Here is a 16,470-nt window from a genome sequence, read left to right as displayed (position 1 = left end):
AACTTGCAAAGTGTTCATGCACAATTTGTGACGGACAGTCAGGCTCTGGCCACATGGAATGCAGAGTGAATGCCACGGCTTCAGGATATAATGATACTCCTCTTTTTGAAAATCTACGAATGTCTCAGAACAAAGCAGTGGAAGGGGTCTGCACTCGATATGTTAAATTCTTACAACCAATAGACCTGCTACACGATGGATGGAAATTATTTAATTCAATATTATTATTAAATAACCACTGAGCTTCTCAATAAGAGGCAAAACAGTAAAATAGCGTTTTTTTTTTACAAAAGCTAAATACCAGAGTTATGCAAGATGTCGAAGCACATCAGGCTTTGAATGATGAACTCAAAAGCAAGGAAAGTTCTCTGGTAGAGAAAGCAAGGAAGGTCATCATCAGAGAAAGTTGAGCTCGAGTGTCAAATTGAAGAGGCAATAAATGCTTGCACACAAAAAGATGAGATTATTGCAAAACAGCAGTCCAAAATAACAGATTTGGACACCTTGGTGGAGCAGTTATATGACACAATAAATGATTACAAGCAAACAATCAAGGAGCATCCACAACAGCTTGCTGGCCTGGCAGCAGAGGTGTCCACAGTAACTACAGAGGAGGAAGAGCTGACTTTGGAGAAAAACACCTCTTGGAAACAGTTTACAAACTTGAGGCAGACCAAGAAGTTTTGAAAAATCTAATTACCTCTCTCTCAGCTGAGGTGGTTGAGCATAAAGCAGCAAATGCTGAACTTGCAGGAAAAAATGCTCAGAACTTAGAGAGAGTTAATGAACTGCAATTAACTGTAGAGAGTCTTCAGACGGAAGAGGAGTTAATCAGTGATGCAGATTGCATGATTGAATACGGGGAAAATAAGAGTTCAGCAATGAAAGCCCGGTATGAGGAACTTTATTCATGGTTACAGAGAAGAGAGGGTTATGTTCTTGCATCAGATGCAGCTTGCCAAACAGACGAATCACAGTGGCCTGGCTCGAATATTCAAAAGACTGAGGATTCTGCACCACTGACGACAGAAGATGCAGATGAAGCTGACTCTGCATCTCCGTGCTTATGGTGGAACACAGCCAAAGGTGCAGCAAAGGCAGCTGCTGTCTGCGGTGCAGTAGCCGTCACTGCTGACATCATATCCCACTGTCCTACCGGCCTAACACCTGGATGAATGAATGATGCTATAGCTTGTTGTTCATTTCAATTCACAAGTTTTCCATTTATGTTTCAGACCGATGACCAAGTGACCGATGACTGAACCAGTCTGTCTTCAACGTCTGATCGACCTGTGGCCAATTGCATTTTAAATCGCCGCACAACATGCTAAGGCTAGCAACAGCATGCTAATGCTAACGGCAGTGTGCTAATGCCAACGGCAACTAATCAAAGCTTGGACAGAAACTATGATTGAATAACCTAAAGTAATACAATATCCAATATGCATCACCCACGCATCACTAGTATGGACATATTTTCCCTACTGGAGCAATAAAAAGGCCTGAAAACTTTCTGAACTGTCTGACATAACTGATCTCCATGTAGCCAGGGCCTTAATGGGACGACAGGTTCTTTGGAAGACTAAACTACACTGTTGAACATAGATCCATGAGTGTGGCACAGAGATGAGGACTTACAATCAGAAGTGAGAGAGTTGTTTGTACAACACACACAGTACTGCTAAATGACAGTAACATCATGGCAGAAATAGGGACTGGAGTGCAGTACATAACATCCATCGGCCACATTCAAACTAGTGTCTAGGTTTCAAGAGGGACTCGATATGGCAGCACAAAGTCTGACAGTGATTATTCATTCAAAGAGGCTGCACAATCATTCAAAGCGAGTTGTATCACAATAAGTGACGTTTCAATTGTCACATATTATCAAACAACAATAGGGTTTCGGTGGCTGTAAAATAAACAAATGTAATGCTTTTCAATTCCATTTTAATGCCCAGATCCTTTGTTTTAAACGAACCCCTTCAAAACACTAGAAACGTACGCATATTCCACTCTATTATTAACTAAAAGAAAATGTAGCATTAATTTGATTAAGAAATATTTAGAGTTAAAACATCACCTTTTCCCACCTTTCCCGTAATCAGAATTTAAGTACAAATATTCAAACTATTCATTTGACCTTACTTGCTGTTAATGCACTTACATTTGGTTGTTTTTGCTTTGGTGGCCAGATCCTATGGTAACAAATCTAAAAATCATGCCTTCATTAGTCTTTCAATCTCAATTGCAAAAGACTATTTGTCTTTGTCAGACCAGGAGCGTTTTTTGTTGTTGTCATACATCGGCACGTTTTAAATGCTTCATGCATCTTGCAAAACATGTAAATGTATGATTAAGAAAAGCTCTACAGGTAAAGGATATAGTCATAGATATATTCTGAATGGTTTGTTGTGTACATGTTGTAGTGTTAGTAATGAGCCACAGAAACCCTGTGAGTCCAGTGTGTGCAGCCATACAGAGGAGGGCCAGTGGGTGAGAAACCTGGAGTTTACAGACAGTCTCCCTGACGGGCTTACGGAGACTGCGAGCCGGATCTGTAGCTCTTGAAGCTGCCCAGCAGGGTCTGGACACCCTTCCTGACCCTGCGAGCCACTGAGTCGGCCGGAGGTGTGGGCAGGCAGGAGGCCAGGCTGGGGGGCCGCGCGTCCAGGCATTTCTGGTATCGCAGCTGTGGACAGCAAACAACAGTGTTAGCATGTTCTGAGGACAGTTTGCAGAAATAAAACAACTGGCTTAAAAATGTTCAGAGACTATTTATCAACTTAAACAAGAGTAAATAAGCAGAAAACAGAGAAACACTCATGCCCTTCACATTCTCAGCTTTTGGTGTAAAGCGCCACAGAAGCCACGTCTGTTTGCGCTGCAAGATTGGATCATTTGAATCATCGCAAGAGGCCAATTCGGGCGTTCTGCTCTCCCAAAATTCCACCCGATGGGCGGCGGGAGCGATAAAAAAAAAACATCCGTCGTTGCCTATTTCACTTCCGGTTGATTTAATGTAATGGCGAATATGGCTTACAAGCGACTGTCAGTGCCAGAATTGCGTGAAAGGTTGAAGAGAAAGGGTATTTCGAGTGTGGGGAAACGAAAGGAGGAATTGTTGTTGCTAGTTGAACGAGCGGATGGTGTTTATGAAGATTTAGAAGAAGATGATAGCGAGCAGAGCGAACGAAAACGTCTGTGTGTGCGAGTGAAAGACGGTGATAATGTGAATGAAGTTCAGCTGAGAGGGAAGAATGTGATGATGAATGATCTTCAACTATAGCTATACACACGATCTGCACAAGGATCTCCCTAGTATTTAAGCACATATCCAGCCCATATGTCCGAATAAAGGACTATTATTTGTGCCAGTGGACAATGGTTATTCCAGGTTAGCCCCGTTAGCATGTTACAATCACCTACAGCTCATTGTTGATGAAAAGTCCGCAATAAACCACAAATGCATTAAGCCCGGCTCAGTGTGTGATCATCTCAAAGGCTGCTTTATATAGTTACCGCTTTATTGACGTTATTATTGCATAATACTTGTTTTCCCCGGATCTATGCGCTGCTAAGGAGCTAGTTAGCTCCGGCCAAGCGGTTAGCAGCTCGGCTTCGGACTCATTTTTTGACATGGCTGATGTTCTCACGTTGAAAACACAGACTCGATAAAGTTGTATTGGGCAGAGAGATAATCAGAGGCTGTCAGTGCTTATGAAATGGCTGCTTTTTACTATAGTCTTCCAGGGACAGCTCACAGACCCCTGGGGCAGGGCTCCGAGCTGGGCGGGAGACCGTACAGCGGGGCAGTGCGTGGCTAAAAGTGTCCGCTGAAGGCAGGAGGGGAGGCGGGAGGTACGAGCCCCAAATGTAGGGAGGTGGAACAGTCGAAGTCTGCATCGTAAAATATCAGCTACAGAATTGTATTCCTCTCTTAGCAGAAGATGAAGCCAGCAGAGCGAGCGACAACGCTCCAGCAAAACCGGAACTTGCGAAGACTATTGGTCACCCATAATGCACCGCAAAATTCAGTCGCTCCCCCGCCCATCAGATGAAATTTTGGGAGAGCAGAACGCCCAAATTGCGAAGGCTACAAATATCTGGGTAACAAATTGTCGTAGTGTATGCCATAAATTCCGGATGCTGTAACATGATTGCGCACACACACCGCACCAGGGCTGAGAGATGAGCGTGTTGCAGGACGCGGTGCGGGACACATCTCCTCCTCGCACATTGCGCTGTCATTTGTTTCCGCATTAAATGAACACCAAAGTACTTTTTTTAGCCCACTGTTAAAACTGTTCTGAGAGAAAGAGCATAACACAATGGTCATGCTGTAGTGCCGATATCAGCACGCTGGCCTCGCCGCTTTAGAAACGTGACCAATACACTCAGCTGCAAAACCAGCTGTTACTGCCCAAGATGATAAACTTCCTTGATGATTAATGAGATTAACCAAAGGTGAGATTGTGACTTTAATGAAATTTCACTTCCTTGCCCAGGTATAAAACTAGCAGCTGGACATTGGGATCCAGTATAATGTGTTTACACGAGCCTCATAACATCCAGTCCCCAACAATGAAATAATGATACAAAAAAAGCTTGACCGTTCAGATTTCCTTCTTATGTTGATTCTTCCTGGATTTGTATAAAATGTCTTAGCCCAGAACTTTACTCGCTCTAAGGAGGGTCAAATTAAGCCGAAATTAGGTGTAAACCAGAAAAACCTAATTTAGATGCTTTACTAAAGCCTCAATGGAAATCTAAAATAAAAACGCCTAACAGTGCAGATGGGCCCATGTGCCCTACAGCTCCTTGCTCCTGCCTGCTGTAGAGACCTGACTTTGTGGTGAACAGCAGTCTCCCATGGTCACTCACCATACAGGCGGCCTGGACCGCCTCGCTCAGGCTGGCGGCGTTGGGCTCGCACCAGAACATGTGGCAGCTGAAGTCGTACGGTGCCTCGGCCATGATGAAGGCAAACGTGCGCACGTCTTTGCCCACGCCCATGAAGGACAAGAAGCGCACCCGGCACTCGGACAGCACCTCCTCGTTCTGCAGGGAAAAGACACGGGGCATTTTAAAACACCATCTTCAGATAATACGGAGGAAAAACAATGAAGCAATGCCATCGTTGCCAGCAGTGTCTCACTGACTTGAAGGCCGAGGTGCAGCGTTACCTGTCTCTTCAGAATGGTGAGTGTGGCAGGTGCAACATTCACAGACACTTGGGTCCATTCGCTTTGCTCTTTGCTGTTCATGGCCGCCTCTAATGCATCATTAATCACCTCCATACCTGAGAAAACATGGAACGTTTGAGACTGCAAAGCACAGACTGTCCACTGTTATACAGGGTTTGTACTGGCCGCAGCAAGACACATTTACAGCTTGTTAATACTCTGGGACCAGTGGGCATTTTCTATGTGAAAGGCGACTTCCTCACTCGCAGACAATGTTTGGATCATCTGTTCTCATGCCACATTGTAAGCTTGCAAAGAAGTGTGTAGATCTCAAACATATTTGACAATGATCCAAAGTAGTGATGCTCAGCGTCTGCTTAGCTTGTCGCTACAATTTCCCTTAGTGAGATGACTGAATGTTTTCTTACCGACTGGTTTGGACACAGTCACGCAGCCCAGATAGTAGACGTTGAAGTGCTGGAAGAGCTCGTTCTTGGGGGCTGGGAACTCTGAAGAACACAGAGGCCCTTTGTTACTCCTTATTACAACCATCACTATTACTATTACCACTACCATTATGTTTAGAGCTGGGTACCGTTACAATATTTTCAATACCAGTATTTTTAACGATACTTTGTTGTTGTTTTCGATACTGATACCTGAGCGACTCTTTTTACGATACCTATATTAAAACATCCATTGTCTTGAACCAGAAAACAGTAATAAGTTGAAGGATCTGCAAATGTACAATATCGGGTTCATCTCCAATGTCAAGAAATGAGTGAAAAATTGGCAATAATTTGGGGGGGGGGGGGGGAAGCGGAAAATTGGGGGGGGGGAAAGCGGAAAAATGGCAATAAAAGTAATATCCCGACAGCACTTTTATTGATTTGTTTCTGACAGATTCGAGGTGGTGGACAGTTTTCCCAAATTGGGCAAAATGGCGAAGGAGAAGTTGAACCCCTGCCACACTTGTTTCGTTGAACAGTACCCAGTCCTACATCTGTTTACAGGGGCTGGTGTTGTCAGTTTTACCTTCAGGAATCCCCAATGGCTTAATTAGATCGGAGCTCAGCCTGCCTCCCCCGGGCCGGGCCGCCTTCCTCTCATTCATGATCTGCATCAACACAACAACATTTCAAACAGTCACTTCAGGCATTTTGTAAGAATGCAACAGTAGAGTAGACGATTCTACACGTTTGGGATACATGTATACAAGTTGAAACCTTAAGACTGAACCTTAAGAAGATCACACTCAAATACACCAACACTACAGGATTTTCAAGTATATGTTATTGTTATTATAGTTTAGCAAGGTGTGTCCTAAAATGTGTTTTTTTTTCTTCTTTTTTCTAACTTAAATATACAATTTCACATGCCGCTAGAGGGCACTGCAGGCTAATCGAGCAGCAGAAAGAAAGTTTGGAGTGAGCGCGAAACTTGCGAGGGACTGACGAAAAGCGGAGGTTACTTTTACCACAATGAAGAAAACAAAAAAAGCTAATGGCCACAGCTAGAGGAAAGAGTTTGCAAATGAGAGCTTAAACAACGTGCTGCCGGGAGAGGCTCGTCAACGGCGCAGTTACGCCTCCGGGCCTAGGTCATTGCCAAGGCGATTGTTCAGAAGTGACACCGAGGATGAAGAATTCAATGGATTTTGTGATATGGAGTGACGTTAACATACCAGACACCTATTTAGTTTGTTGTTTATGCTTCATGTAGCTAGCCTTCGATGTGTTACGTTAGCATACCGTACGCCTATTCAGCCTGTTGTTTCTTCTTCATTAGGCAAATAGTCCGGAAAATACAGTGACACATTTGATCTGCTAACCCTGAACAGATTTCTAGCAAATTCAGATTCAGCAGTACCTTTGAGCACATCTCGTGTAAACTGGTTGCGATGTTTTTGGCCGGAGAATCGCAGCGAAACACATGGCACTTGAGAACTTGAGTCAGGTTGTCTCGAGCAACATATGCAAAGTCCCTAAGCAAAGAAAAGACGTTATTGCTGTGTACGCAACATCCATCAGAACAAACAACACATTCTTTCAGACAGGTATTTGAACATGGAAATACTAGACTGAAATATACCTTTCCCTGTGGGTGAAGAAAAAAAGCAGCGTGAAAGAGAAGAAGGTTAGAGAACATTAGATTTCACCCATTTTACCCTGTCTGTAGTTATCAGGGTGCTCCAGCAGAGGGCAGCAGCACACAACCATCAATGAGTCAGAGTGTAGCAAGATCAGTACCTTTTCAAGGTGATACTATGAACTAACCACATGCTTATGTCATACATTTATGATTACAAAAACAAAGAAATCAAGAGTTTTACTGTAAAAACACAAAAGTGCTAAATCACTTGCTCTTAAGCAAACTGACACAACTTAAACTTCACAAGTGTCATCAAAAGATAAAACAAGAACATTACATATATGATGCATTTCTTAGGTAAACAATGGAATAAATTAACTTCAATGGACAAAATGGATGGATTGCAAACAAAGGGAGGCACATTTTTAGAGGATTGGAGTTTTGCCAAAGGTGGGAACAAGTGTTTGTTTTCTAAGTCACTTCTTTGGCCTTAAGTCTGAGTCAGTAATCTGATTGGGAACACTTTACCACCTGGTGACCCTTTTATTTTGCAGGTGATGCTATAGTTTGAAGTCCACACCTGAGGGGGTGAATGACGCTGTAAAAGGCTCTTGTTTCTGTCCATTTTGTGGCAAGTGGAAAACAACAAACTAAAACGTTTTGAAAAGGCAAATGTACAGTAAGTGACTGCGTACCTGCCGTTGTCCCGCCCCACGCCCCACACACGGATGCTGCCGATGGGCTGAGCGTGAAGCAGCGTCTGTCCCAGGGGGTCGATCAGCTTCATGGTGTCGTTCTCCAGCACCATCAGCATGTCTTTGCCCTGGGGAAAACACACAATGACACTCTACTGTTCTTCATCACTTTGTAAACCTTCTTTTCAAAAGTCATTCATAAATAAGGATTTATTTACTATATACAAACAACAACATTAACATGAAGCCAAATTTAAGCTACGCTTTGTCAATAATTACTGGACCGATCCACATTAAACAAAATTTTAAAAAAACGTGTAAGACAGGGGTAGGAAATGTCAGGAATGAGGGCCAAACCCAGACCACCAACATCCACTGCCCTGTCGAGATTGCCCTGAGTGATTAACCTGAGCCAAAACACAAAGGCTGTTTAACCATATAAGCCATGCACAAAAGGCTTTTTAACTATTCCCACCATTTTGAGTGTCTCAGTTTTTTGCATTTTCACTAAACAAATATGGTTTGGCCTCCAAGATAATATTAAGTAATAGGACAGCACACAATAAAGATCCAGAGACAGTCTATATGAGCATCACCCCACCATCAGTTGACAAGCTGAGAATAAAGGTTAGCCCACATCCACACCTACACCTACATTTAACATCTCTGTCAGCAAAAATAAACAAGTATTTTGGGGATGAACGATAATTGGACAGATGCCGATAATCACACCTGATATTTATGTACTGCTGGTATTTGCACCTTATTTTGTGACAAGAAATCAATGTCAGCTCATAGTTCTGCCCAAAAAGTATAAAGTGTATATAGATCAAATTATGAGATTTTACTTTGTTTGGGCTTCCACCTCACTAAAAACAGTTTTTTTTTTTTACTGCATCGTCTGAGCAGGTCTGTCTCAGTCACTCTACTCTTCTGAATCACATATCTTATTAAAACAGAAAGGAAATTATTTGTATTTTTCCTTTTGTTGACCTCATACTAATGAATTCTTTGATACAAAAATGGTGGAATATAGACAAAATATGTCACTGACACTTAAAGGCGGGTCTAACGGGAGAACAGCCAATCAGACGTGTTTTCCCCTGCCGTTGTGTCCTGTGCTGCTGTAACCTGCCACTGACATGAAAGAGAAGTGAGGCCAAATCTGTGCCTGTGACAGAAGCAAGTTTGCATTGCACATGAAGTAGATACGATAGCACCAAAGCAACACACCCTCTCCTGCTGGGCTAATTTGTGCATTAATGTGGCAGAAAACATGAACCGCACAGCTCATTTCATCAATGCAAAACGACCACGAGGCTATCGTCTTTATTTTCTCAGAAATACAAGTGTAATACATCAGTTTAGGACCCGCTCGGTTTGTGTGTTAAACTTACTTGAGTCCCTAAAAGTATTTTGTTACAACAGCGTCAAAAAGTGGTAGTATTAATTAGAAAAGGTGAAGGACTTTCAGCCATTCCATTAAGCCATTCCTATTAAAACCTTTTTGTGACCTTTGTTTAACCAGGAAAACTGAGATTTCAGAATCTTATTTTCCCGGAGTCCTGGTCCCAGAGGGAAACCTATTGCACATGGGTTTAGTGGTAGGAAAACCAGAGCAGCAAAAGGAAATCCCAGGGACACAGGGAGAACATGTGAAAACTACACAGACAGGCTATAACCTTCTCGCTGTGAGGCGTTGTGAGGCATATTGATAAGGTGCGACATTGACTTTCTGTGTGGGTAGTGCCCCTCACCTCTCCCCAGATGCCCGCCGTGTCATGGATGTTGTTCTTGTGGTAGGACAGCTGTCTGATGCAGTTGTTTACAGCCACACTGCTTTTGCCTGGAGTCAGATCCTCCTCAGACATCTCCACCCAGCCCAGGGAGCGCACGGCGAAGCACTGGAAACACAACACACACCCTCTCAATGAGCAAATCCCAACGGCTGCAATTATTTTAGTCCAAGTCTTAATGTCCTCTGCAGAGAATAAACATCACTGTCCCATAGTATAAAATAGAAATACAGTGAGTTATTGCATCAGTCAACTGGTTTAGGAATAAATCAACAACAACTCTACCATGATTCAAGTCTAGACCCAGACCTAGCCAAAATGTAGAAATAATATTGTCCCTACAGTACTTCCCTACCTTGGCCTCGACTCCAGATGAGAGTGGGGCGAGCTTCTCTTCATTATCCGACTGGGAGCAGTTGTAGCTACAAAGACAGCACAAAGACGGACAACAAGTTAGAACACAGATATCAAAAAAAAGAAAAGAAGAAATACAATATTTTCGTATGATGACATAAGATGACGTACTTGAGATTAATGGATGCATAGCGTAATGTTGCTCCTTCAAACTCCTTGAGGCTCGGGTCGGGTGCAACCTCACCTTCCTGTGTAAAAAAAAAAGCGCTATTACGGTGTTGTGTTCCTGTGTTGACAGGGATTTTTGCTAAACTGTTTGACAAAGCAAGTTCAAGTAAAAATACAAAAAAACAACTTATTTAGTAGCTAATCTGTCAGCTCCAAGACTTTAAGATGAAGTAAAGTTAAACAGATTGGAAAACATATATGAGCACCCTTGCTTTAGTTGGGTGTGCTCCCATTTCAGGTCTGGTTTAATGCTGGGTTATTTTTCATGACCAAATTGACTCGGTAAACTGCTCTTGTTGTTGATCTTTATATGATTTTTATAAAATGTTACAAATATATAAGTGAATGGACGCAGGCCATACCAGTAGTAAAGTAGTGCACAATGCTTATTTGGCAAAGCAGAAGTTTTCTATTCGTTCTTACTATAGCCTGTTCTCTCTTATTTACTCTTATTTATGTATTTCAATATGCAAGTTAAATGGCGGAATAGAGAAAACATATCAATAGCCAATCTCTTGAAAGGCTCCATGAATTGAAGTTTATAACCCCCCATATAACTGAGTTCATGTTTTAGTTAAGAGTTACACACCTTCCAAAGCTCTCCCTCCTGACCAGCTTCTTCTGTGTCGCCAAGATGACTCCAAGAATCCTGCCACGTAAAGAGAGAAAACATGTAACCAAAATTCAACCAGACATTTTGCTGGAGCTGTGTGTACGAGTCCCACCTCAGTCTCCTCCACAGGTGTGGTCTCCAGGGACATACTGGAGGACAGCAGACAGTCGGTGACCCGCCCCAGGGGAGATGGGGGGTCCCACTGGGTGGTGCCAGTCGGGATATGCCAGTAGTACGTGCCCGAGGTGTCTCGCACCCTCATCCACCCGGAGGGCAGCTCTGTGTCCGTCTCAAACGCACTCGAGTCCCAGAACGACTCTGGAAGGGACACACATTGACATTGATGAAAAGATACTTTTAAAATATTCTCTGATCTAATAATGATCAGATTTTATTATAATTATTTGCTGGTGGGAAACACAAAATTTAATTGAAGCTAATTGTGCATAATAAATAATGTTAAAATAGCGCCACAACCTCAGTTTTGAATGTATACCTTTCTAACATGTAGTAGGTGATCTACTATAACTCAATGACTGCCGTGTCATTTTTAAATCGTTTTATTTTCCAGTGAGACAATACTAATATCCCTTAAGAATAAAGCATGACATAACACACACAGCTTAGCATAGCCACATCGTACATAGACAGTCTCTAATCTCTTTCAAACCAGGCATGACTGTATCCAGTAGGTGAAAGCCACAACATCTCCACAAGAACTTCTACTTTTAGCACAGAGGGTTACGGTTAAACCTAACCCTAAATAAAAAGGACCTTTTATTTCTAAAAGGTTCTTGAACACAAGCTAAAAATGTAAGCCTCTGTCAACATTGTGCTGACTCAAGATAGCAACTGCAGGCAGTCAAGTCTAGACTAGAGTAAGAACAAGCTTAGTCAGACTGAGAACAGCTTTGGCCATCCAAAGCAGTTTAAACAGGAATAGAACAAAACTAACTTTACATTTTAGGATGATCAAGGGTATTATTCATATTTCTTATAAAGTTTTATAACTGATGATAAATATTATTGTAAATTTTATGTTGATCAATCCAGCACAAACACTTAAATGGTGTATAAGCAAAAACATTCAAATCTACAGTGTAGTTGTTGTGTGCAGTACGTAGCAGTACCTCTGTTCCCGTTGATGGAAGCGTCGACTGGGTTGTCCTGGGACAGCGGGGCCCAGCTGGACTCCTCCTCCACCGGGGTCTCGTTCATGTTGGAGAAGAGCAGGCAGGCGCTCCTCCCCGTCACACTGCCCTCCCTCTGCATCTCCTCACTGCCCTCTCCCTGGGCCTCCTCTGCACCCTCGGGTTCCTTCTCTCCTCTGCTGCCTCTCGTCTGCTGCTCCTCCTTCTCGCGGTCATCCTCCTCTCCCTTGTCCTTCTTCTCACTGATCTCCAGAGCGTCGATGACCAGCGGCTCATTCAGGATGTTCTTGGACTCCTCCTGGTTCAGAGCGGGCGTCAGAGCCTTTTTAGGCGACTCATTCTGCTCCTCGTTGCCCTGCTGTTCGTCCTGAGTGCTGCACTGGAGGTTGCCGTTGTGGCTGATATTGCAGTTGTGGTCTTGGTCTTGCTGGTTCTCTGCGACTTTCCTCAGCTGGTTTTGTCCTTCCTTGAGCCACTTGGCATTGTTGGCAGTGGGCTCTTGATCGCACCACAGTTTGTTCTTCAGCTCCTCATCTGGCTTCTGTTTGCCCACAACATAAGACATGTCTTCATCGTCATGGCCCCCCATGGTGCCTCATATAACGGCTCTAGAGGAGAAGGAAACAAATGAAGAATTCTTTCACAAAAACAGAAGTTTCAATTCCATTGGAAAGAACTATCAGGACATATCATTTGTTAACACTGAAAATTGTTGCCCTAAAACGAATGGTTTGTTTGTGCACAAAGCATCCTGGGGTGACAAAGGCTCAATGTCAGTTTTAATGTTGAGAGAGAAGACACGAACATCCCACAAAATCTGAAAAGTTTGCCGGACAGAGTACCAAGAAAAGAAAAAAGGTCCGCACAGCTCACTTAGCTCCCAAGCAGGACAATGTATTTATTGCTTACACCTAGGTGACGTTTCGGGCGTCTTTGCCCTTCATCTGATTCATCAGAGGAAACGTCACCTAGGTGCTTGGGAGCTAGGTGAGCTGTGCGGACCGTTTTTCTTGTTCTCAATGTCAGATCGGTTGCTCGATTTTAGAGAAAATAAGAAGAAATTGCAATTTAATATCAAGATTCAATTCATATTTGAGAAGACTGAAAAATGAACTGCTAAATCAATACAACAAGAAAAACATGCATTTGAGAAGATGTTAGTAGTGGTCTTAGCTACAGGCTAGCATGCATTAAACAAAACAAGGATATTTTATATTGTTTTCTGAAGATTTATTAACTAAATAACATTTTTTGTGATTTGCAGATTGTCAGTGTGATTAATTGTGCAGCTCGAGCCCAGCTCATCCCTGTGTTTACTGTCATTGCATCTTTTACAAAGGAACTACACCTGCTTTAGTGTCTGTGCGAGAGTCTGTAAGTTAAACTACCAACAGCTATATCACCCAGCGTGCAGTGGTTACAACAAGGTATTACTAATGTATTACATTTACATTAATGTATGCATAATATTAAACTCCTCACCAAATAACAAACAATAAGGAATGTATCTTATTACAAACAGGACGGTAGCGCAGCGGTTAGTGCTCTCGCTTCACAGCTAGAAGGTCCGGGTTCGATTCCCACCTGGACGGGGCCTTTCTGTGTGGAGTTTGCATGTTCTCCCCGTGTCTGCGTAGGTTTCCTCCGGGTACTCCGGTTTCCCCTACCACTAAAAACATGCACAATAGGCCAGGATGAATGATGTGTGTGAGTGAATGTATGGTGGTGTCAGAGGGTCCGTTGGCGCAGACGTGTGTAGTCGCGAAAGCGCCTCTGACGGTCTCCCCCAGGGGAAACTGAAGCTACAAACGTAGCCTTCCACCACTGAGTATGTATGGAGTGAATGTACAATTGTCTCATGTAAAGCGCTTTGTGACTATATGTCTGTGAAAGGCGCTATATAAATTAAGATCTTCTTCTCTTCTTCTTCTTCTTTTAATAGCTGTCATTGGTGTGCATATAGAAAAAAAATTGAATATGACTACTTAAAGGGACACTGCGTAACATTTTGGACTATATAGTTGTCATCAGTACAAAACATGCTCCTAATGACCAGCTCAACACAGAAAAATGCTATTACTGCAGTGGGTGATCCAAGAATGGATTTGGATGAGAACCTACCCTGTTTTAATCTCAAATCTAGTCAGTTTAGTCACATCTCCATGGAGACGAGCTGGAGACGTACCCACCCTCGGTAAAGTTACAGTCATGTCTTTGGGGGAGCTGAACCTCCCTCAGCAACAAAAACACATTTATGAGGTATATTTCCAATGATGAAATGCTCTATCATAAAATAAATGCTAGTATTTCAATCTTATTTACAAGTGGAAATCCTATGCGGTGTGGCTTTAATGACAACTCATTTATCTTGGTCCAGCCAGATTAAAATGTATCACTTCAATCATTTATCCTGGAAATAAAACTGCATGGAAAACGAAAAACACACATTAAACAGCACCATCTTCTGCCTTTAGCATCAGAGATAAAGTATAGTCCTTGCATTAGTAGTTTAATGTCATAGTGTGATAATGTTGTGTGATAATGTTATATAATATTCGAGGGTCTCTAGTTTAGCATCTAAGTAGCATCTTAGCTTGTATGCTAATGTTAAGGACCAGACACCAAAGGAATGTGTGTGGAATGTCTGGGGGGGGCCACTACATAAAGGTGGGGGGCATGTTGTGAAAAAGGGCTTGCTTTTCAGTCAAACACATCGTTTTAACAACACAGTTCCAGTCACTTTCTCCATCTCGTTTTTAATCCTACGCTAGTTCTAAGGTTTCTTTACTGGACGCTTGTCGTGAAGCTGAGCCCAAAAATGCTGGCCACACGTATCGGCTGTTTCATTGAACACAGCGGATTATGACAGCTCAAAAAAATATATACACACCTAATACTGTCTAATGCGACAATTCTTTGCAGGAAAACCCGTGCAATATTCAACCAGAGTGAAACAAAATGAGTGCGGCTGCAGAGATAACGGAGCTGCCATCGTTCACAGGCGTCGTCACTTTGGCTAGGCTAGGGTTAGCTCCAAGCTAGCTAGCCGCACACAAACACCAGCATCAAAGTCACGCTAAACGCTTTCCTATATTTATCACTATCCATGCAGTCCATCGACTCACCAGCTTCCCCCGGTCCCCTCGCGTGTGATTGTGTGAGATTGTCCGATGAAGCTACATGTTTCCGTGGCTGTCGGGGCCTTTGACGGTCTCTCGGTGGTGTTTGCGTGAGGCTTCGGGCTGTGCAGCTGATGGAGGCGGACTGCGTCAGGCGCACGTCACGGAGCGAGCCCACAGCCTCCTCTCACTCCCGGGGGAAGCCAGCGGCGGCACATACATGGAAGTACCCGCCCGGCTAATGGCACTGGGAAGCTTACGGGTCGCTTTACCCAAATCTAAAAGCTTCGTGGACAGACAGTGTAACACCTCATTTGAAAGCTGCCTGCAAAACCGAATGTAACTTTTAATTTTTTTTTTTCCTTTATAAAACTTTGATTTCTAACTTAAAGGTACACTGCGTAACATTTTGGACTATACTATTGCGGCAAAACAAAACATGCTAATGATACAGAAAATGCTGTTACTGCAGTGTGTAATAAAAGAATGGATTTGTATGAGAAACTAACCTGTGTAAATCCCATATTCTACTGCCTTTCGTCACATCTCCATGGAGACGAGCTGGAGATGTAGACACTCCCAGTAAAGTTTACAGTCCTATCTTAGGAGAGGTGTGGTATTTGAGGATATGATGATGCACTTTTAGAACAAAGGTTTACTGTCATTTTAATGCCCGAGTTGACAGTATTTAGTATCGTTAGAGTCAATATCGTTTATCGCGATGCTTTCCTGCCTCGATATATTGAACTTGCGTTTTCGTAGCTACTTTGACGCTTTTTTTCATGAAGATTTGAGAAACATTTTTTTTATTTTTGAGCCCTTGCCCCTCTTTTGCTCTCTGCACAAGGGGGACAGTTATTCTTTTTGCAGGTCATGATTTTGTCTACAAAACTCACCTAAGTCATTTGCTTGTTTTAATTAGTAGTGAAGGGGTGCCATGTCCCACTTCTAGCCTCCCACTAGACAAGTCTTTAAATTAAGAATGATATGAATAAAATAATATCTAAACATGAAGGCATATCTGAAAACTGTTTCCGATTCTTTGCTTCATCCTTTTTCGCATGCGTGGTCAGGGGTAGTACTTCATTAAAAACAAATTAAATAGAAAACACTAGTTCAGTGATAGAAAAGTAAAATTCTTTTCAAATTGAAACCAATCCACCAATAAGATTCCTCAGTACCTGTGACTGGTGTGAGGTGGGGGGCAATCAGAACTGGGTGGTAGCCAGTGCCACCT

The 16,470-nt window shown here is 42.8% G+C and overlaps 1 protein-coding gene across 1 annotated transcript; it reads right to left on the bottom strand.

The window, feature by feature from the left end:
- Positions 1-1,457: 1,457 nt before the first annotated feature.
- Positions 1,458-15,408, bottom strand: apbb1 (amyloid beta (A4) precursor protein-binding, family B, member 1 (Fe65)). The gene is made up of 14 exons (XM_079559630.1): positions 15,240-15,408; positions 12,094-12,722; positions 11,076-11,281; positions 10,940-10,999; positions 10,294-10,370; positions 10,124-10,190; positions 9,730-9,876; positions 7,973-8,100; positions 7,056-7,170; positions 6,222-6,303; positions 5,615-5,695; positions 5,187-5,302; positions 4,885-5,061; positions 1,458-2,692 (listed from the first exon to the last, which is right to left on the bottom strand). Exons 2-14 carry the CDS (start codon positions 12,701-12,703, stop codon positions 2,537-2,539), a joined length of 2,022 nt encoding a protein of 673 aa, XP_079415756.1. The 5' UTR covers positions 12,704-12,722; positions 15,240-15,408; the 3' UTR covers positions 1,458-2,536.
- Positions 15,409-16,470: the final 1,062 nt, after the last annotated feature.

This window comes from Gobius niger, assembly GCF_951799975.1.
Source record: "Gobius niger genome assembly, chromosome: 1".
Taxonomy (NCBI): Eukaryota; Metazoa; Chordata; class Actinopteri; order Gobiiformes; family Gobiidae; genus Gobius; species Gobius niger.
This window is presented reverse-complemented; position numbering and strand designations above follow the sequence as displayed.

Coding starts and splice junctions, on each gene's coding strand:
- apbb1 (XM_079559630.1), bottom strand. CDS start 12,703: ATGGGGGGCCATGACGATGAAGACATGTCTTATGTTGTGGGCAAACAG. Junction 5,696..6,221: donor GCCATTGGGGATTCCTGAAG/GTAAAACTGACA, acceptor TGTGTTCTTCAG/AGTTCCCAGCCCCCAAGAAC. Junction 5,062..5,186: donor TCACCATTCTGAAGAGACAG/GTAACGCTGCAC, acceptor TTTTCCCTGCAG/AACGAGGAGGTGCTGTCCGA.